This window comes from Bombus pyrosoma, linkage group LG2 (assembly GCF_014825855.1).
Source record: "Bombus pyrosoma isolate SC7728 linkage group LG2, ASM1482585v1, whole genome shotgun sequence".
Classification (NCBI taxonomy): domain Eukaryota; kingdom Metazoa; phylum Arthropoda; class Insecta; order Hymenoptera; family Apidae; genus Bombus; species Bombus pyrosoma.
In genome coordinates, this window is record NC_057771.1 from 10,049,444 (window position 1) to 10,072,995 (window position 23,552).

At 37.8% G+C, this 23,552-nt stretch overlaps 3 protein-coding genes across 3 annotated transcripts; 2 read left to right on the forward strand and 1 right to left on the reverse strand.

Moving 5' to 3' along the window:
• Positions 1–882: 882 nt before the first annotated feature.
• Positions 883–2,702, reverse strand: LOC122577780 (28S ribosomal protein S29, mitochondrial). Its single transcript, XM_043749346.1, has 6 exons — positions 2,553–2,702; positions 2,088–2,414; positions 1,871–1,963; positions 1,660–1,796; positions 1,255–1,602; positions 883–1,168 (listed from the first exon to the last, which is right to left on the reverse strand). The coding sequence occupies exons 1-6, from the start codon at positions 2,566–2,568 to the stop codon at positions 929–931; spliced, it is 1,161 nt and encodes a 386-aa protein (XP_043605281.1). The 5' UTR covers positions 2,569–2,702; the 3' UTR covers positions 883–928.
• Positions 2,703–2,926: 224 nt separating this feature from the next.
• On the forward strand, positions 2,927–5,436 carry LOC122577716 (retinoblastoma-binding protein 5 homolog). Its single transcript, XM_043749223.1, has 7 exons — positions 2,927–3,014; positions 3,090–3,115; positions 3,188–3,360; positions 3,429–3,657; positions 3,729–4,184; positions 4,284–4,692; positions 4,759–5,436. The coding sequence occupies exons 1-7, from the start codon at positions 2,996–2,998 to the stop codon at positions 4,842–4,844; spliced, it is 1,398 nt and encodes a 465-aa protein (XP_043605158.1). The 5' UTR covers positions 2,927–2,995; the 3' UTR covers positions 4,845–5,436.
• A 12-nt stretch (positions 5,437–5,448) lies between these two features.
• LOC122577717 (seipin) lies at positions 5,449–6,907 on the forward strand. Its single transcript, XM_043749225.1, has 4 exons — positions 5,449–5,681; positions 5,820–5,965; positions 6,027–6,554; positions 6,623–6,907. The coding sequence occupies exons 1-4, from the start codon at positions 5,458–5,460 to the stop codon at positions 6,727–6,729; spliced, it is 1,005 nt and encodes a 334-aa protein (XP_043605160.1). The 5' UTR covers positions 5,449–5,457; the 3' UTR covers positions 6,730–6,907.
• The last annotated feature ends 16,645 nt before the right edge of the window (positions 6,908–23,552 follow it).

The window sequence follows — 23,552 nt, forward strand, 5'->3', positions numbered from 1 at the left end:
TATATATATTATATGTTATATATATATATATATATGGTACATATTTTTTCTGTTGCAAAATAAAAATAGAATGTAGAATTATGTAATGTATACTATTGTTACAGATATTACATTCCTTTCCACTTAATGTATTTGTGTTAATAAAGTAGCATGTAAAGATAATCAAACGTGAATTTTTATTGTAGTCAAAAATATTAGACTAAAATGTTATTAATTAAATAAAAACCATAAACATATATATATTTATATGTCGAATTATCATTAGAATTTTGGGTGCGTATCAATTTTTCATTTGAATTTACCATTGTTTAACACAACTAAATTATATAACACGTATAAATATGACTTTTACAAGGTTTTACAATAAATAAGTTTAACGAACGCTTTTAACAATATTCTTGGGTTCAAACGAATCCACGGTCAACGGGAAACTCTTTGTACAATAGATTATATTTTCTCTGAGTCGCAAAATAACGTTAACTGTGTCGCTCGGTAACTTTTAGACTGACACCCCGATATCAGTTAAGTTTCCAAGGAGATCACAATAAAAGACTGCCTGGATCTCATTTGTCAATTACATATTGATTAGGAATATCAACAAAATTCCAGGCGCCGTTGCTAGGCAGTTCTGCATAAAGCCGACATTGCTCCTGGCCGTGGCTCGTCCGTTAATACAGTGTGTCCCTCAATATCGGTACTTCTTCTGTCAGGTTAAAACGTTCATCCTGTGACCGTGGCTACGTTCAGCGACCAGTTGTGTCACCTCGAGCCCAAGTATTCCAAAAGAAAGGCTCGATGTCCGTACATCTCCGACATATATATATATATATATATATATACGTGTGTGTATATATGTATAAAGAAAAAAGCAATACGAAGTAATTAATCAATTTCTGAAAAACAACATTTATTTGCATATAACGTGATTTTAATATAATGGTTTGCAAAGTGTCCAAAGCATGAGTGGATTTTTATTGGATAGTAATTCCAATTCTTTTTGTCCTTGAGGACTAACGTTTCTGATCCATTTTCGATCTTTATAATATTTTAGGATAGTTTCTAATTCTTGTACTGAATACTCGTCGACGCAAATGGGAAGAAAGGGATCTAAATGTTCAAACCCTTTCTTACCAAGTAAATATGTTGGATAATCAGAATCTCTTTTATCCTGTAAATAAAAAATATAAAATATCCATTATAGTTTTTGATAATAGTAGTTTTGTTTTAAACTATATTACACCAATTGTTACATACTCTGTTTGCTTTTTTATCTACTGTTAATACTGCAGCACCATTACACCAATTGTAGTCTACGCTACTTAAAAATGCAGATGTTATCGATATCTTATCAGGTGGTACATATACACGATTTTCATCACGTACATGTGTAATGTCAGATGTAAGAGCATTAAAACCATCTATAACAACTAATGTTTTACATTTTCCTGCTGTACTGGCTATTTTGAGCTCATCCACCAAAGCATTAATAACACCACAAGCAAATTTAGTTCTCTGTATCCCAAATTCAATAAGATTAGAAAGTGAATCTCCAGGTTTTGTAACTTCTCTTTGGGACCATGTATATTCCTTAGTGGTCTTCAACTATAAATTAATTACTTGAATTCTATATAATAAAAATAAGCCTCACTTATTACTTACATCAAGCTGTGATAATGACACATTGTTTAACTGTTTTATATACTTTAACCATTTTGTTGCTGATTCAGGTAAGTCTAGTTTATCTGGTTCCAGAGGAGATGCAGTAGCGTCCCTAGCATATCGAAACCAATTTTGAACTAAAAATATAGAAGTAAATTTATGAGTGTATATTTTAAAAATAATGTACTATTCAATATAATTCATATCATACCCCATGGTAAATGAAGTACAAAAAAGTATTTTGCAAGACCATAATGAATCAAATGTAATAATATTGTTGTTTTTCCTGCTCCATTTTTACCATCTAATAGGTAGTGAAAATATAGTTGCATATAGTTACATCATAAATTCTTCTTAGTTACTGTTAAGTTACAGTTAACTGAATAAATATCATAAACCGCACATAATTGTCAAATTCTAAAGGATACAAAGAACATATTTGTTTATAGGCTTCGTATAATCAGTTTGTTCCAAGTATGATATCATTTCAATTGCAGGTTGCCTTACTAAAATGCCTAGTTCTCTGAAAATTTGTGCTTGCTTTTTTAATTCAAGTGTCGTGTTTGCCATTAATAATGTTGTAATATCTGAAGGAACCGTATAAATACGATTTAAACAACATTCATCGTGTTCTTCAGGGTTAGATTCCGCAATACGAAACGACGAAACATTTGTCTGATCCGCTACATCTTTCGTAGCAGCTGATATTATTGTTCGTCGACTACTTCTAATGCACATTCCACTAAATAAAGAATCTAACAATATAAAAAGAAACAATTATTAAGAATTACATTAAGTGGTATGAATGTTTACAATAAATATGTAGAAAAAACATATAGATATAATTTCTTTCTATATAAATTAAATTATAATTTACAAATAGATAAACGTACAAGTACGGGACAACATGTTATTTACAGTATTTTAGCTAATGATAATTTTTTTTCATAAATAATTATAAATTCTGAATTATGTATTCACTGTAAAATAGTACAAACGCAAGTAGCCATATTTACTTTGCAGTGTTCGAAAATCTGCTGATACTGGATTCAATAGGTTGTTCGAAATATTCCTATGGAAATTAGTTTTATGAAGTCACATATAATAATTTTATATATTACATAATGATTTTTATATAAAGCTTATTTTTTATTAAATTAAAGTACTATTTATGAAGAAACAATTAATAATATTTTTTGTGTACAATACCATTTCTAAATAGTTAATTCTAGGGACATGTAAAACTTACTGAAATTATTAAATTATGCTACAAGGTGTTATATAGCAATAACTCTAATAATTTCTATAAAGTAGATATATACATAATAAAGTAAAAATGAATTTAGAATTATTAGGTAAATATTTAGCAAAATCTATTCTCAAATTTAATAATATATCTTTCTTAATATATATAATTTCCTTTTTTACAGAATCATTTGGTCAGAATTATCCAGAGGTAAAATATTTTTATAAAAATAACATACACTTTAATTCTAAATCTTACGGATATAATGTTTATAATCATTAGGAGTTTGATGGCACATTAGATTGCATATCATTAGCAGTCACCTGTACATTTAATAAAAGGGGAACTCTTCTCGCTGTTGGGTGTAATGATGGTAGAATTGTTATTTGGGATTTTTTAACACGTGGTGTTGCTAAAATCATTAGTGCACATGTACATCCTGTATGTTCATTGAGGTAAGTGAACTGAAATAATTTATTATGAATTATTTTAATTATTTTATAACACTGTCTTTGTTAATTAGCTGGTCTAGGAATGGTCATAAATTATTAAGTGCATCTACAGATAATAATGTTTGTATATGGGATGTCTTATCTGGAGAATGTGACCAAAAATATAGATTTCCTTCTCCAATATTAAAAGTTCAATTTCATCCAAGAAATCTTAATAAATTTCTAGTGTGTCCAATGAGACATGCAGCAGTAATGGTTGATGTTGAGGGTACACATAGAGTTATTCCTCTTGATGATGATGTATGCAATAAGATTAATACTACTATTAATCAGTATTTTTAATATTGATTTTTAATATTCATTTATTTTAGAGTGATTTGAACATAGTAGCATCTTTTGATCGTCGAGGAGATTATGTGTATACTGGAAATGCTCGTGGTAGAATTCTAGTTCTTGATGTGGAATCCTTAACTGTGAAAGCTTCTTATAAAATATCACAAGGCACAGCTAGTAATACAGCTGTAAAGAGCATTGAATTTGCTAGACGTGGTTCTTGTTTCTTAGTAAATACATCAGACAGAGTAATTCGTGTATATGATAGTACTGAAGTATTAGCTTGTGGAAAAGATGGTGAACCAGAACCAATACAAAAATTGCAAGATCTTGTAAACAAAACTATGTGGAAGAAGTGTTGTTTTTCTGGAGATGGGGAATATGTTTGTGCTGGATCTGCAAGACAACATGCTTTATATGTATGGGAAAAAAGTATTGGAAATTTAGTAAAAATTTTACATGGAACTAAAGGAGAATTATTACTTGATGTTGTTGTAAGTATTATAAATCTCTAGTACATCAGTATTATAAATCTAACTTCTAATCTGAACCTTCACAAAATTATAATGTTATAAAAATTTATAATAATGCAGTGGCATCCAGTGAGACCAATTATTGCTTCCATATCATCTGGTGTTGTTTCTATTTGGGCACAAAATCAAGTTGAAAATTGGTCTGCATTTGCCCCAGATTTTAAAGAATTAGATGAAAATGTTGAATATGAAGAAAGAGAAAGTGAATTTGATTTGAGTGATGAAGATAAATCTGTGGTGCAAGGCGAAGAGGCTCAAGATGAGGAGATAGAAGTAGATGTTGCATCTATAGATAGAGTGGCTGCTTTTTGCAGTTCTGACGAAGAAATGGAAGATATTGGTTCGTTGCAGTTTTTACCAATATCACCAGATGTAGAAGATTCAGAAGATACTCAAACGACACTGCACGAGCCACCTATGAAAAAACATCGTTCTCATGATATTCACTTACAAGGTGCACCAGTAGATGGTAAGACCTTTCATGCATGCTAATTTAATTGATAACAGGTTTACGTAATTTATCATTATTTTTTAGAAACTCACCCATTATTAAATAAAGGAAAAGATAAACCAACAACCAAGAAAGGAAGACCAAGATTAGAACACAGAAAAGGAAAATAAATTCGAATATATTTAGCGTAAAAAGTATCTTCTAATGTACAAATTAATTAAAAATACTTCATGTATATTGTTGACTGCGAGAATATTTTATAACCATAATGTATGTTATAAAATGTATTGCTTCCTATGGAATGTATCTTATACCTTTCAGCCTTACGTGTTTTTACATTGAAAACCTGTCTTAAGATTTTAAAGATCTATTATATATGTTGAAATAAATGAAGACAATTTTCAATTTTTGTATGTATTTACTAAATAACGAATTTAATGTAATATATAGGTTTTAATGTCTTTAAGAGGTGTTTATATCCCAGCTAAGCAATTTTAGTAGCTTTTGTTACAATTTGACCATATAGAATAATTGCGTATCTTATACCTTATACGATACCTACATACAATACATATGTACTCTGATGTCAATACTACCAATTTTAAGAAAAGTACAAGTTGAAATGCAGTTAACCTATATATTACTGCTGAATTATTTAAAAAACAAATTAACTGATCGATAAATGGCTTATCTTATCTTGTGTAGCGATTTTTGAAAGCGCAATTAAAATTGCGTAGTATTTGGATTAACTTGTAACTTTAAGTACATCAAATTTCGTTTACAATGTTAATTTCGAGGTTATCAGAACAAGTTTATAAAAAGTTATTTCATGTGCAGAATAAAACAAAAAGAGGTGCACAATCTGCTAGAGATGTACTTATAAGTGGCGGAATTATTATTATTAGTGGGATCGTTATTGTTTGGTTATCTGTGTTTCTTTACACAGCATTTTATTATACCTATGTACCGAGCATCTCATACGTACGGCCAGTACATCTGCAATTCAAGTGAGCTTCACTTCTCACTTGTACGTTAATGGAAAAAAAGAATTACATCTTGAAGCATATTATTTCTTGTTCTTTGAAACATTACGTTATATGCATTCTACTGTTACAGTTTGATTACATAGTTCTTCGGTGTTACAGATCATGTAATGAAGAAAAAGGGATTTGTAGCTTTCCATCAGCATATGTGCAATTAACAAATAAACAGCAGCTTTTAATGGTTGGCCAGCCATATAAAGTCAATTTACATCTAGAAATGCCAGAGTCACCAGCCAATAAAGAACTTGGTAATTTCTAAGTCTCAATGGAAATTAAAAATAATATCTAATAAATGTAATTTTTATATAGGTATGTTCATGGTTTGTGCTCAATTACGCAGCAGAGATGGTTTCCTCCTAGAACATGCATGTAGATCTACCATGTTACATTACCGTAGCACATTATTACATGCACTTACTACACTTACATTTTCACCTATGATGATTTTTGGCACTACAGAAGAAAAACAAAATGTAGTTCTTGAATTATTTGATAATTTCGAAGAAAACCAAAATCATCCAGTTACAATTATTTATATCGAAATACAATCAAGACATATTGAATTCTACTCTGCAAGTATTACGATAAATGCACACTTATCGGGTCTACGCTATTTAATGTTTCATTGGCCGATTCTATCTGGTATTGTTGGCATCGGTACAAATTTGTTTTTCATAACACTTGTATGTACCCTTTGCTATCTTCATTTTACCATTTATGAAGACTCTGGAGATGATGGTTTCAATTATGAAGAAGGTAAAAAGGTTGAAGAAAAACAAGAATATAACAAAGAATTAAACACAGAAGAAGAAAGAGAACATAAAGCTACAAATGATCGTAAGTTACTTGTTGAGTTATATTCTTTTCATAAATTAAATATAATTGAACTGACTTATTTTTTAAAGAATCATCAGATTTGTCATCATTGGAAGATATTGCTGCATCTTATATAGTACCACATCTTAAGTTTGGAGAAGAATCTCATCCCTCTCGTATTAAATTAATAAAATAATCTACATTCCATAATGCAAATTATATGACAATATTATATGTGTACGAACGTATCTTATAAGTGTAAGCGAAAAAAATATATGTACATTATAAAAATATTTATTTTTCTGTACTTAAATATTTTATTTACTTCTATTGTAATTGAAGTATATTAAAAGGTTTATGATATTTTCTATGTATTTTAATGTCATCTTATGTCATTTTATTAGTGGTGTAAGAATATTGCAGTCTTGGATCTAGTTGAGACTGACAGAGATTTCAAAAAAATTCGCGACCAAACTTCAACCTGTAATTTCGGTTATATGTAGTCTTCTGATTGCAGGACGTATTTGCGATATGCATCGGAATAATGAATCTTTACTTTGCTTTGCTTGAGGTCAGAATTTCGAGAGATCGATTATTGTTTTTCGTAGACAAACTAAAACTTGGTAAAATAGTTTTCCATCTTATGCTGTACTTTCTACCTGTCGATAAATTAAAATAATGTTTAAAAGTGTCAATTATAAGTAATTTGTAGTTTAAACTACAAAATCTTTTTATTTGAAGTATAGACATATTTATTTACATTATTTGCATTACATATTTCAAACTTGAAATCTCCTTCGTGGCTTAGTTAATAACGCCATCTTGTGAAATAAAATGAAATCGTAGACATTTTAAAGTTTTGCGCTTTCCGTTACAATTTTGACGCTTTCGAACATTCTCCAATGAACGCTGCAATGTTCTTCTCCGTCATGTTTGAGAAATTCCTGAATAATAAGCGGAATGTAGTAAAGGCGCGCACAACGTTATATTAACTTCATAAAAACTTGTTAGAAACAAAACAGAAGAAGTTTCCGATATTTCATGCTTAAGCAATATTACGAAAATGTGTTTAAATGTCTCGATAATGTACAGGTTGTTAAATTTTAATTCTTTCACCTTATTGTGTCACAAACTATTTAAAGCAACGCCAATAAATTATTAGAATTCCTTTATTTTTATTCATTCAGGGATATGTAATAAATGAAAACATTGGATGATCAAGGTAATCTTCTCGAATATATAAGGAATATTTTCTGGATATCTAGCGAAAGATGACTTTAAATTGTTGTAAGTAATTTTAAATGACCTTCATAGACAAACACATCATAAGACAACGAATTTGTCTCGAAATAGTTTAGAGTCTCCTACGATAAGTTATCTGATAGGAAAGGATCATCTTAAGAACTTAGAGATAACCTTATTTTGATGAGATTTGCGTCCATCGGAAGAGGGCTATTTTGAAATAGTGTAAGTTCCATTTGAAGTATCTTTTCGAATAACGAATATACATGTATTTTGTAATATGTGTATTGTAATCATCGTAAAGATTAAAATGGTACACCCCGTATATAGTGTGACTTGGCATGCTAAAAGGAAAAAAGTGACGTTGAACGAAAGAAATCTTACGCGTGTAAGTGTTGGTAAGTAAAGAGACGAAAGGGTTGGATGCATTTTATGCATTTGTAAAGGCGTAAGCGGCGTACACACGATGCATAAATACTAAGGAACCGGTTTTCTACGTCATCAAGGCTTCGCGCAATACGATGGGTTAAGAAAAAGAGCTTAAGGGAGCAGCATGAATTTGTGGGGTCGTCTTATGTTTCTCTTAACTCGTTACTCGAGATTCAGACAGGTGTGCGAGATTCTCGTTTGCTTCTTTGTCTTTATCTCCGTTCGTTCCGTTAGTTCTTCTTTCTTTAAGGACTTTCGATTTACTTTAAACTGAATTTTGCAGGTTATGAAGGTTACTCCTCGTCATTATTTAGTTGAAGTTAATCGAATTTATCTTACAAGTATAACAGAGGCATGTAGATGTATTTTTATTTAGTCTTTTACTAGGCATTTTATGTCTATTACGATAAATCGATACACTTCAGTAGATATTACATGTTTGTAATACATATATATCTATATGTAATCTACATGTATATAAGAATAACATAAAATTAGGTCCTCTAATAATTGTAAGCAGTAATTAAAATAATTTCTACTAATTCAATTTGTCAACAATGGAGGTTTGATTTAAATGCAAATTCGATTATTTGGACGAGCCATAGTGTAGTTTTTCCTTTGCAAATGAAGTACTGACGAAAACGTTGACGCTCACTTCGTGTTTGTCACTAACCATTCAAATGGTATGGTGTCCAGAAATGATTTTAGAGGATTTTCCAATTGGCAGGGAATTTTCTTTATAAAATATGTAAAAATTCAATTTTTATCGTTGATATAATTTGTTTGATGATCTTTAAATATGTAGATAGATACTCTATTCTATATCCATGTTGAGCTACAGATCAATGCAGTGTAGAAATATTATTAACGTTATAAAAATGTTCATTGCTGTTGTATTCCATGTACCAAAATTTTATCGAATGTCGTGTATTGTTCCCGTCGACATTTATGATACTTTTATTTACCTTTTGAAAGCCGCCAGAAACTGTTCGTTGTGTTTGCGTTTTTTTTTTATTATAAAAATGTCCATTACACGCACACACGCACGCATGCACGCACGCACGTACGCACGCACACAGAGCTATTTGTACTTAATAAATTAAATATTGCAATAACGCTCAGTTTATTGAATTTTCAAAACATGGAAAGCAGTGATTACATGCGCAAGCATTCAATGTTATCGAGCGCGCTGACGTTTTCCATTAATATGTGCGACATGTATGCAGCGGAATTACAAATTTTATAATTTACTCAACGTGTACCGTGAAAAGGGCATTGCGAAATCGCGTGATTTTCGATAACTCGTTCGTCCGTTTCGATAACTCATGTGTCATACTAACGCTATCGAGTATACTTGATTTTCGAATAGGACCTCATTAGCTCAAAGAAATAATGACCAGTCCTTCATTTTTTACAAAATCTTTATTCTAGAACGCTTCGCAAATATAAATCAAGCGCAAGATTGAAGATGCGAGAATGAAATTTTGTATTATTCATATTTTCTTGGTGAAAAATTTCGAAGAAAATTTATTGTATTTACCTAATCAGTCCATGTGACAAAACGTTTAAATCTCGATACAATGAAATAGTGTTTCCTTTAACTGGAGCTCGATGAAAAGACATGGTTTTCTTCACGTTGGTGATAGTTCGATTTTCTTACAGGCAGGTCGCAGGATTGCAGCACAGGCCATGGATATTCGAGCAACACGCCGTAAAACAATTCATCGATGTACTCGCAGCTAGGTACTTTGATAAAATTCTACAAAGAATCATCGATACAATAAGATATAGTTTCAGAGAAATTTATTATACTTCTTATCTTATCGTTCGCTTTTCTGCCTCTCGTCTCTTTTTCTCTTCATTTTCTTTTATTAATAGGTTTTAACTCGGAGGTTATTAATTTATGCCGGTGAAACATTTCAATGTGGCTGAAATAATTAGCAATCATTAATTTGATTGTTCGCGTTTTAATTGCGGTGGATGCGGCGAAAGTTATGTCAAAACCGTGGGCTTTTGATTTTAGGGGTGTTATACACGTTGCTCGAGAAAACTGGAATATTAATGACTATTATCATTTTTATCCCCGCTATAGATATATAGCTTTGAAATGATTTTGCAATTAACTCACGCATCGAAAGTGTTCATACGCATTGTCATACTTTTCTCTCGCTTGCCCTCTTTCTCGGACAGACTTTCCCATGGAAACGTTGTTGAACATTTCGAAGTCAAAATTTTAATTCGTGGACAATGCTAGATTTCATAATGAACTAATCGATAAACGACATTCGAGCCATTGTTGTTCTTTGTTTATTCGCGTCGGAAATATCGAATTTCCACCGAAAGGATGATACCAATGAATATACTTAATCACGTTCACGATCAATACAAAATTTACAATAAACGCATCCGTATGAAAAGAGTAATTTATTGTGTTCGTGTAATATCGCTTGAAAATGGAAATGCAAGTTTTTTTACAATGATCGAGCGAATCTTGCTTTTACAAATTACGTTCCGTAACAGAACACATCGGTTTTTGAGTTAATGAAATGATCGAATGTTTTTGAAGTCGTTGGTTAAGTTCGCGATACGAAAATATCTCAATTGAAAGCTAGTTGCTTTTCATAGAATCTGTAATCTTAGTAATTTTAGTTCTGCGGAGTTGAGCCGATATGAGTACTCGTGCAAAATCATTCTATGAATATCATCGAAACTGGCACATTGTAAAACTCGTTAACAAAGCGTTGATATTCTATAATGTATTAAACATGTGTATTTTCACATATACTGGCATAAATGTGTATCATGTATATCTCCATGTATTTATATATTTGTGTAAATGTGAGAGATTACTTGGAATGTTTCGCAGAGAGTTAATTATGGTTCTTGAATCTTAGGCCTTCTGAAGTTTCTTGGATCTCGTTATTAATATCCCCTTTAAGCTTTACGAATTAGAGGTAATTCATATCGAGCCTTATGAGATTGTATGCAATTTAGAAATCTTTTGTTTTCCTCACAAACTAGGTATTTATCGTTGCTCAAAGGCAATTCTCTGTGCTGAATATCTCGAAACGACTTTAGTGCGAACAATTTCTCTGTGCATACTAACTAGTATTCAAGAACGATGGTTTCTCGGAGCTGGTAAACGTGTTTCCGATCGTTTCTGCGTAAACGTGGAAAAGCACCGCAACCTACAGGAAGCTAGCCAAAAGAATACGAAGTAAAAGAGCACGGGCAAACTCCGTTCGAAGTTGCGAATTGTTTCTTGCTCGGATCGCTTCCCGGTAAATTACTCGGTTTGGCAATGGAGGCAGCAGGTTTTTCGATAAAATAAAAGAGGCGATCCGAAGACCATCTCCAGCGTCACGCGATTCGAAGGACGCCAGCCAGATGGAATTTTGCTGCATACACGGCCATGCCGAATTATCGAACGTGCATCGTAATGCGTTCGGTTACAACGTAACAGCTTTGATATGCAAATTTTTGCTTGAATGCGGTTAAAGTTACTCGCACGTACAGCGAGAATTTTTTTCTCCCTCGATGATTCACAATCGCCGTGAAAGGCGAAATTAAAACGCTATGGCGTTCATCGAGGGATACGTCTAACCGACACGATTTCCCAACCGACACGATTAACTCGATGTTCGTATAATTTCAAAGTTATTCAGGACAGAAGTTCTCTTCTCCTCGGCTAAGGAGCGAATTCCCCATCGGTTTTACATAACATCGGCATTCGTATCGAGAAACCTAATGAATCTCGTTCAAGATGCTACGCATTTCCATCTGATAACGAATATCTCTAAACGATTAATAATTATCAGCACGCGTTGCGTTATCTCTTGCGACCATTCACTTCGTTCTTCTAATCAGCTCACTTAAGAGCGTGCAGCTGAGTCCGTACGATGGTCGCTGCAGTTAGGCTGTGCTCGAATGTACACGCACCGATTCAAAGTACCTAGCGTTTCACTTGCATTACATCGATTCTGTAGCAATTTATTCCGTAGCTATATAATCGCGAATCGCGACTATCCGCACAGTTTTCGCGCGATCGTTGGCCATGTTTCGTTGTGTGCACAGCAACGCGCCACGAAAGATAAGTAAATCCACATTCCGGTCGAGGACTCCGTACCGTTCCTAAGGCTCGTTCATACCGGTTCCAGTTCCAGTTCTAAGAAATTCGAAATAAAACTGGCCGATAACTCTATGCGCTATTCGCGTCTCCGATCGAGCGTTGCCTGCCAGCCAATAAACGCGATAAACGTCTATCCTGGGGAACAGCTTTGCTCGACCGCGACAATTTATCTCCGTAGCCGTTGGTAATGAGGTTGTGATGTCGCGGTTCTCGACATCCTCCTGTTCACTCTGAACAAATGCGCGACACCGGGGTCGCGATCCACCGCCACGGACCACGCAACTTTCTGCAGTTACCAACTGTAATTTCCCGACTATGTTCTATGTATGTAATACGATCGTTGGTTCCAGTTAAACGTCGAAGCGAAGCAGGTATCCATTGAGTTTCCGCGTTCGAACGAATCGGACGTTCAAGCGATGTATCTGACCTTGTAATAAAGCGAAAGGCCAACGTGACGGATAACGACAGGAGATCGACGCTTAAATCAACCGCCGCGAAACGATCGCATGTTACGTTTGGATATTTACTTGGTTGCGTTTCTCTCGGTATAGTGAAACGTTATCGGAATACGACTGTGACTTTGGCGGCTCGTTTTATAGACTCGTGTCTGTTAGGAAAAGACAATCCGACGAGATAGCAAAATATTTTAAGAGCATAAAAATCGATGATGGTTCGATCGAATCTTGTCTCCTCTTCTAACGTATCTCTGACGATTTTCGGATAAAACAGCCCTGTCTGAAAGTATCCCTGTTATCGGATAACCGTGTTCATTTATCATCGCTTCGAAATCGAATTTCGGCATTCTTCGAATCCAATATTGTTGCAACTTAATTATCCGACACTGGCTAATCGAGGAAATTCGAAGTCACATTTAAATGGATTGTCAGCTCGCTACCAGGTTTGGCTAACGTCGAAGAAATGCCGAGTTAAATTTTTGCCAGATCGATATCGAAGCGGCTGGCCAAGTTAACGTTGGCTGACTAATTGCTTAACACATTTCGTCCCGCTCCGTTTTTGCACGGCCTTCTATTCGTATCGCGCGTTCCATCGATGTGTCGTCAAACTCGTAGCGTTAAGGGCGCATATTATTTGTTTACATTCCCGACTTGTTTATTATGCACGTCCTTAGTTTGTGCGTTTATTAGTTTGTATCCTGTGATTTCTTTATTTACGTTGTCTTCGTTAAAGCTAACATCTCACCTTATCACCGATGTTGATTCAGGTCGTTAAACAGCGACATTATTGCATCAGGTGTTAATTAACAATAACCAGTATTAGTTTTAATAAGCGTCATTTTGTCCAATGTGTTTTAGTTGTAAGATCGCCTTCCGAAGCTGTCCTTTTAAAGCCTGTTAACGTTCTGTTAAGGACCTCATTAAAGATCCTCAAAATTGACGTCGCGTCACTAATTGCGGCTTAGCTAGTGTCTCAGTCTGGCTAGCTTCAAGTTTCCTCGTAATGACCGATCGGAAGTTATTTACCGAATAAAATCTACAATCGATCGTATCGTGTTTCCAAACTTATAATCAAAAATATTAACTCGTCGTGTTTTGCGCTGCAAGCCGAATGCTACAGGTTAATAATCGCCAGTAACTAGATCACAATGCGTTTACACAGGTTTCTGTAAGACGGCAAACGAATTCATGTCACTCCGCGCGAGAAACGATCAACTGTCTATGCATGGAATCACCCCAGGCATCCACCGCTCTAACTCTGTTCAATTACTTAACGACGCGGCATCTTAACCCATTAATATTAGTGATTAACTGACGATAAACGGCGACAGGTGACTCTTGTTCTGGCCGATAATTTTCTACCATTCGATCGATCACGTATCGGGCAAAGATTGGGTTATTCTTGTTCGAAAGTTCCATTCGACGAGGTGTTGGAACGAACACACCGATTTAAGCGTCGTTAATCGTAACAAGATTGCACGTAAACGCGAATAGCCGGTTACCAGAAGTAGCTTGATCGTTGGAAGATTGAAATGCCTCGTCTGTAGGATCATCGGCCGCAACGAGGGTCAGGTGATTTTGTCGTGCAACGAACAATCTCGTCTGCCCAGTATCGGTAAAATGTGTTCGTTCGCATTGCACTCTCGCATTGCACTCTCGCATTGCTCACTCGCGGTCCATAAACTGGCGACGTCCAGTTAACAAGCTCGCCTCTTTTTTCTCCCGAAGTATCCAGGACGAAAGCGACGAGCAGCAAGGAAGACCAGTGGCATTATGAGCTACTATCACGTAGAAATCTACAAGTAATTCGATCGAAGAAACGGCGTAACTCGCGCCACCGTGCATCGTTATCTCATAAAATCTGTTATGTTGGAGCAAGAGTTCGCGATTGAGACACCATCGTCGAAAAGCTTTTTGCCAGCCATTTTCCGAGCGAGCGAACCCGATCGAATCGGAAGATAGAAGTGTCGGGAGAGGATGAGAGAGAGAGAGAGAGAGAGAGAGAGAGACAGGGGTCGCGTTAAACACGACGTTGAAACGCTCGTCCGAAGAATATTGCGTTGCGACAAAAATGTCAAACGCGTTGGCGCAAGAAAAATCGATAAATCGGAGTGCTTCCGGACGTGGAAACGAGATTAAAAATACTTTCGCGTATTGTGAGCCGCGTTCAGCCGGGAAGCTGTGCAGCGGTAGTTCTTTCGAGGAAACGCGTTTTAAAAACAGCACGAAAAGAGAAAGGACGGTAGAAAACGAGAACGACGATCAACGGGCGTTTCGGTTGGAATATCTTCTTGGAAACATCGCTTGGATGCGTGAAAAGGGCGTCCAAGCGAACACCTGGGCCGAATGTTCTCCTATCAACGCCCTCGGTGTTAAAGTGGCGCCGAGAACAATCCGTCTTGAGTCTCGAATCTCGAGCTCCATGCTGTGTTCCCGCCCTTTCTTCCTTTTGCACATTCGTATGCAAAAACACGCGGAATGTTTTTCCTCGGAGATTGTCCGCCGGTCGCTATGCATCTTCTCCCTCTTCTGCGAGGCAACACCCGTGACAGGAAACGAGAGGGAATACAGAAAAAGCCAGAAAGAGCAAAAAGAGTCGCGTCACTCGTAAAAGTCGCTCGTCATCGTGATCTCGGTCGAGCAGTGTTTTCCGACTCTGTGCATGGTAGCCGCCAGGATCGTTCGAGTTGAACCAGCATCGACAACGTACGAGTTGATAGGCACTGACGCGTAAGCGTGGCCCCGGATTCCTGAACCGGTCTTGGAGCAGCCACGGGAGAGCCACCATCTTATGGCAGTCGGTTTCTGTCCCTCCACCCATCTAGAAACTCGTTCCCCCCTATCGTGTCTCTACTTGAAGCCACACGACAGGTGCCAGCGGCGTACGCGAACCCAAAGAGCGACCGCCTTTTATATTTATAGTCTTCGCGAACTATACGATCGAGCGTGTGTTTTCGCCCATTAAATTAGGCGAAACAATACGGTAGGGGCAAAATCTAAAAAATGCCGAGGCAAACCATAGGGAAAGGGACTAGAAATGATCTCGGAACCTGTTTCTGTTTAGATCGCTGGTGGCTGATGTTGCTTATTGGTTCAACGCCAGTGGTTCTTACCTTAACTCGATTCCTCAAAGTTCTGGTTAAACGCGATTGTTTACGTTGGCACGCCACCTCCGTATAAGCGAACGGAATGCCATGAACACGACTGTCTGGTGTTCGGATCGGGATACAGCGAAACCGAGGAACTTGGGTGTAAAATATATTCGATAACCAGGTCTGAACAATGCGAGTGCGGCTTACGAAATTAGGTAAAACATGGTGGTCCGATTTGGATCTGAAAGGAGAAACCGAGGCAGAAAAAGCCCCTTCGTCCTGCTTCGCGATCGCAAAACCAGTTTCTTGGCAAACTGGTGCGCGATTGGACGCAACGTGTTTGCCTGTTGGCCGCATTGCGATGATTCCCGATACTTTTGGTCCCTCGTGAATGTTCGCTTCATTATCTACATTGAATACGAAAGAAGGAATGCGTGTCGTGTGACCGTGAGACCTAAGTAGGCTCCGATGGTAGGCTGTCATTCGTAATATCAGATGGAACAATCAGAGGACCATGGAAAGAAAAAGTATCGTGACTCTGGTCTGCAGGGACCAGTTTGGATCAGTGGTTCTTGAACTATCTGAAGACTTTATCGATCAAAGATTTCGATCTGTCGAATGGTACCAAGTTAGACGAGATTCTATTACGAGCGAGGTTCTCGATCGCAGAACGATATCAGGTCGAAGATCATTCAAGATGGTAGGAATTGGCGCGTTTCCGAAACCTGGATTACACGAATCGTCTTGTAATTCGAAAACTTTCGAATTGACGTCATATACATATATGCAGATATAGCTAGATGGTACCTTACCATTGTAGCGAATCTTAGTTTCGAATTGGAAGTAGGTTCGATCAGACTTCTGCTTACTTCGTTCCAACCTGAAATTGTCTTACGTTCAAAAGGACTTGAAAGAACCAGCGAACCCGATATAATATGAAACTTAAACGCGAAGGCGATGTAATAACAGACATCTAATAAAGACGAAGTATAGCAAATAAAGTGCATATTTCATGATGGTGTACGTTATTTTGAGATCGCGTTTAAATTAATTATACAAGATCCTCAACAAGAGAAGAGATTATACAAGGTACCGGCTCTCAGACCTTAAAACTATTGTCTGATGTTCCTCCATACTTCAACATCTTAATTAACGAATGGAATCTTTGGCATTCTTGTAATTTATTAGTATCGTCCTGCAATCTATCTTATTACGAAATAGTTTTCGATTACAGAGGAAGGAGATTGTCCCGGACCAAGGATGCGTACGCTATGGGGTATCATCGAAGAGTTAAAGACGCTAATACGACCCTTAATTGGAACGTTCCTCGACTAAAAGCCTCATCGCATTAAATCGTAACACGACGATACGATTGGCCTAATAGCTCTCAACAAGATTATGTTCGTGGTATCGTAAATTTCGTGAAGCCGCATTTCGATCAGCATGAAAGCTCGAAAGTAGGTCTCTGTTACTCGATTTCGGTCACTTTTAAAGTTTAAAGCCCGAGGACTAGCTTCTGATTTTATCGATTCTTAAATCATCTATTCCCGTAACGGAATACTTCAATCTCTTGCATTATCGGAAAGTTTAGTCACTTCGCTAGGACTACCCTCTCCGACACTAACCTTTCCCGTCCTGGTGGTCACGATCGAATTACGTTGTTTTCTAAAATAAATTCTCTGTCTAGTTCGAATGATCATCCTTGCTGGAGTATAATACAAATTTAATCGTTTCTTTGTATATCTCTTATTTCGATTCGTTTACCAGTTCGTACTTATAGTTAGTTAGACTTTCGGAATCGATTATTCGGTCGCTCAATCACAGATCCGATTGGACATTCAAAGTACCGTACGCTTTATAAATAATTCCTTAAAATTCTCTGTATCGGTTGATTGAATTGAAGAAATTGATTCTCCGAATCAATCTGAATCGTTCGATTTCTAGTATATTAACGGGTATTCAAGCTATTAATTCCTTTGCTTCTAATTTTTTAATGCCTTGTGTACAGACTTCCCTGTCGTTCGACATTCCTTAAATCAAATCAACCCCGTTTCTTCAGGCCCATTTCTCGCCTTTAACGACAAACCAGTTAAATAAGAGAGTAATTCTCCGAGCGAATAGTCCGACGATTGTCCGCTCGAACGAAGGAAAAAAAGTGAGGAAAAGTTGGCGCAAATGAAAGAAGAGTTTGTAGGAAGATGGAAGAAGAACAGCGATCTTCTCGAGGCGGTAGGATCCGATCCATGAAGATGATCGGCCATCGAAGAAAGCTTTTTCAAGGAAAATTCGAGTAAGAAATTCAGTCAACGATGGTCGAGCCGTATGATCGAGTTACAAGGGCGAGGCCTCTTAACCGGCGAGTCCTCGACGGCGTCATTCAACGGATATACAGCAAAGTAAACGTTTATTTAGAAGATATCATCTCCGCCTTTCTCAAGTCGAGTAGACCGGCTTCGCCGCGTCGCGGAGGGATGCTCTCTCTCGCCAACATAATCTGCGCGAAAGTGTTTACCCCTGGAAATGCGATCGCAGATTGCATCTAATCTCACGCTGTATCACGACTGCTACCTCGTGCCACCAAGAACACTCGCTGGAGACCTTCGCGAGGATTTCGAAAAAACAACGGAAAATGAAGAGGCAAACGAAAGTTTCGATCGTGTAAGAATGTTGATGTTTTCACGCGCGACCCTGTCTCGTAATTTACAGCGATTGTTTTCGTTTGCGAAGTTGATATACGATAGCTCAAGAAAGTATTCCAACACTTGTGGAAATATTTTATGAATATATAGATACGTGTCTTATACGAAAGATCTTTAAACTTCACTAGCGCCGTAGTGAGACTACAAGACTGTATGCTAATTTTTTAACTAATTATATGTTTGTAGTAAATATCTTGTATCTTTTATGTACATCTTTAGATTTGTTTTTTTATCGATATAAATTTTGTCGATATAATTGTGATAATTGTGTCCCATTACAGTCTGCTAATGGTCGTTCAAAATACATTCGTGAAATGTTTCTATTTTCTATGATAAATCTTGGAACAATCAAATTTCGATATGAAATTCATTCGATACGATCGTAAGCGGTTGAAAGAATAATCGTGGATAACTACAAAGAGGTCTTTCTATCGATGCTTCTGTTGAATTACTGCGTTTATAACGTTGTATCCAATGGCCGATCATAGTGATTAATCAACGTCTCCTTGGAGTTATCTTTTACGACGTATTGGTCAACACGTCGTATTAAACCGAACGTTCCGAGGGAGCAGAAAGCTCATAATTCAGCTGACGCGTAAACCCGATTAATCAGGAATAGCAAAGCAGCAGCGCGCTTCATGAAAATTATTTATTTATCAGCGCGCCTCGTTTCGCCTCGGCCTGTGATGCTAAAGGGGTTAATATCCTTAGGAAATTGGAATGTATTATTTAACGAGCAGCGTACAGCGTGATTAAATTGCGCTTTATTTAACCACGCAGTGATTGAAACGAAATTTTGCTTTACGAGCTTCTGTGGAGCTTCTGAAGTACACCTTGGAATTCAGGAATAATTCACTCGAGCGTTCGGTCCAAAGGCGGAAGGATTTTATCCGATTTAGAAGCCCATTTCCCGCCTTTCCCTCTCTCTCTCCCTCTCTCTCTCACTCCTCCCTCTCTCTCACTCCTCCCTCCCTCCCTCTCTCACTCTCTCTCTCTCTTGCGACAACACCCGACAGGGCCGGTTGTTTCGCTATCGAATGAACCACGTAAGTATCCATTTTATACCGAACGAGTTAATACGGTTGGAAAATTGGAATATTATTTAATGAACTGTTGCTGGCCTAATGGGATTGCGCAGCGCAATTTCGCTACTCGTGTATTCACGCTGTACGTTGCTACATAATTGATAGAAACAGATGTACCTGCGATGTACATCAATTTCATACAATTGAAAATTAATTCGACGTTGGCCAATATGGGATTATTATTCTTTACATCGAAGCGTACTTTTCCATATTTATGATTACGATCGTGTTTTCGTAATTTCGTGAAATATTTCCTATGATAAAGTTGTGCAAAGTCAGTAGTCATTTTACGCATTCGAGTTGCCGGAGAAAGTATACTGCATAATTCTCGGTTTGGAATCTGTTGGCCACGCCGTGGGAATGCATCGGAAAATTTGCTTAACGGCAGCTGCAACTGGAGTCGGCTGGAGAAGACCCTTAGGCCAGCGACGATTCCTCTTGACCGTAGCGAGACTCGGCAAGAGGTATCAAGAGACATTGTTCGCTGGCGAGGCAAGTAAAACCAGAGGAAACAGGCGCGGAGGTTGGAACAGCGGAATCAAAGGGAGAAACGGCAACGAGGAGAGAAGCGAGAGAAAACAGGCGTACGCGTGGCTTGCGAAGGTGGGGTGACATCGCGTTGAAAGAAGAAACAAGAACAAGAAGGTGAAAAAGTGGAGAATTGGCGGAGGCGAGGGAGAAGAAGACGAAGAAGATGATGAAGAAGGAAGGAGAAATAGATGAGTACGAAGAAGAAGTGGTAGTATAATGTCCCGGACGTAAAACGGGCTAGGAAACAGCGGCTGTGCTCGACTTCGGCTCAATTAAATGATCGTCTTCTCCTCGAGGGTCTCGGTAGAGGCACCAGCCATTAATTTCGAAACATGGGGAACAAAGGGTCTACCTCGGAAATATTCTTTTTTCTCGTTTTCTCTCCCCCTCAGTTGGACGTTCTCTTTCTCCCGTCCTCTCTTTCGGTCACACTCTCTTTCTCTAGACGGCCTCCTTGTAGCCTCCACCTTTTACCATCTCGACCTGCCGCCAAGAGGAGCAAGATGGCTAACGAGTAGAACGAAGACAAAGATTCGGTGTATCTCGGTGAAGAAGGTGAGGGAGAAGAAGAAGGCAGCAAACGCCGCAACCTGCTCAGCCTGCGGCTACGTTTCTCTTTTCCTGCGGTAGCAAGAGCCTCTATCGAACCACGCTTCTTTCTATTTCTCTCTCCTTCTTTCATCCTATATCTTTGTCCTTCTGTTTTGCTCGCGTTCGTTTATTCGCTTCTACACTCGTCTTCTCTCCATCGTTCCATCTTTCTTCATTCACCTCCGCGCTTTCAACGTTCTACCACTGCATAGTGCGCGAGTAAAGCTGCCCTCACATCGAGTCGCACGTTAATATTCCAGTAAACGTACGGAAGATCAGCCAGGCGTGGTCAAGATGTCTATAGCAGCACCGTACCAGTCTGATTCGTTCCTTTTCGTTTTCGCGTTTCTTTGCATCGGCTGCCTGTTTTCCACCGTTCTTCACCCCTTCGTCTGTTTCGTCTGATTCCCGCGTCGGTCTCGCCCGTTCAGAGAAGATCGACATCGATCACGTGCTCGTATCCGTTTCGATATGAGATTTTTGATAGATACGAAACCAACGTGTCGACATACACGCACGTTTATGATTTAGCACGATAATCGAATTTCATCTAGCAGAGTCTGGATCTTGGGGGGGAAAATTGCCAGAGCGATTGAAGCTGTTTGAAAGAAGGAAACGGCATAACCGCTTGCATCGAGATTGAAAATAACCAAGCCAATGTACGTACATGTTCTGGAATTAATGAAAGCTGGCGATTTTTATTAGCCTATCATCCCGTTACCGTCCCGCGGGCACTCAATGCGAAGGAAAGCCGCGTAATTTGGGATTTTATCTCGTACACGGTTAATGAGAGACTTCTCGTAGGTGTTCCTCGCCGTGAGGTAGACAGCTATTGCTATATTATATCGAACTTTGAGCTTAATGCACAACATTAAGGAGGTAGGATGTAATTTAAGATTTGCGACGGATCGTTTCGGCTATTTGCCGAGAACATCCTGGGAAAACGTATTAGAAGTGTTCTGAATTCTCGTTTCAACGTTACGATACTTCGCTTCGATTTCCATCGTGTCTGCCGGTTATTCGAACCGGATAATACGCGCGGCAGACGTATAGCAGCGTTAGTAAATACATATCGTAGAATCTTTTATTTAGAAGTGGCACGCACACACGTGGGATCGGATCCTTTTCTCACACCCTATTTTTTTCTCTCGTTTATTCTTCTCTTCGCTATATGCCGCGAATGATATTCAAGATAAATCTACCGTGGCATTTTAATTAATCACCCCGGAGGTATCTTTGTTTGGGCAAGCCGACAGCCATGCGAAGCCGGTTGGTGGCGAAATTTTTGCAAGAACGTTAAGGCAGAAGAACATTTCTGAAATATTCAAGGTACACAAGGTGAACTTTAGAAAGTGCTTTGCACCGCATTTTCACGACTTACGTGTCCGGTTGTTCCTTCTCTTGTACTCGTCTTTACCTCGTATTTATCGTTTGGGTTACGATGCCGACACGGTATACAAGTTAACTTTAAATTAAAGTCTCCCTTAAAACCAAGGAAAATGCCAGTTAAACTCGTTTCAGCGATCATAAAAAGATCCGCCACACGCTATATTTCTTCGACATACTGGTTCGGCCCGATGATATATTTCTTGCACGTCTAGTATGTGTTATGTTCGATATTTTGCCGCGATGTAGCTGACTCGATTAAATATTCGAGTACGCGGATAAAACCACCTTTCTTCGAGGCCTATCAATTTTGTCTTGCCATGTATCTGATTCACTTCCATTTTATGAAAGATAGGGTGTTCGAACTTTGAGTCCATACAAGATCGTATTATATCCGAACGTATTAATACTGTGCACCGTATGCGCATTTAAAAGGTTGCCATTTCCAAACAGACAAATAAATGATCTAAACGTATTCCAGCGTATTATTATTGTTAATCACATAGGTCCGATCGATGATTTAACGTTAATGCAATAATTACACGGGCAATCGCATTAAATGCCGCAGAAGAAGCTAATACGTTTGAACGTTCATTAATTTGCAATTCTACGCAACCGCATTAATTTCGCTAACTGATCCCGACACACCAATTAATAATTTACACACAACTTACATACTTGCTCGAATAGTAAACAAGCATTCGCTTAGTGCTCGATTAACCGCACAGCCTTGCGCGTGTAAACTTGCACGCGTCTGTCCCGTCCTTGGGGAAATTTTCTGAAAACACGTAGTTTATATTTGCATCCAGAAGATGTCTAATACCGCCGACATATCTATTTTGACGACTCCATCTTCTGTTCGTACAACTGTCTGCGTCGGCCTGTCTGCTACCTATCGGTTTTAATCAAATTCTTTTTATACACGAAACGGGAGCTCTTTTTACAATACGACGTCGAGTCATACATTTTTCGCAGGTTTCCATTTTATCCCCAAAGTGTTCCAGACAATAGAGATCGATTTCTCAGGTCTGCCATAGGAGAACCGTCGTATGTATATCGTATAAATTAGTCGACGCCAAAAAATGATCGACCTTTTCGATCACGGAGAGACTGTTCGCACGGAAACGTGCGACAAGTGGCACACGCCTGAACGATAGGGATGAAGCAGGAAAGAGCCGGTATAACCGATAGGGTAGAGTAGGGTAACAAAGGTATAAGAACCATTGTCCGTGCGAAGGAAGTTTACGACGCTCTAGAACAACGTGGCTTACGGCCACTAAAAAATAGATTAAATTACAAGCGACAAGCAGGAAGAACAGCAGTTTCGCTTGGCCAGTGGCGTAGAAGGGACGTCAATACATTGAAACTTTATCTTACAGG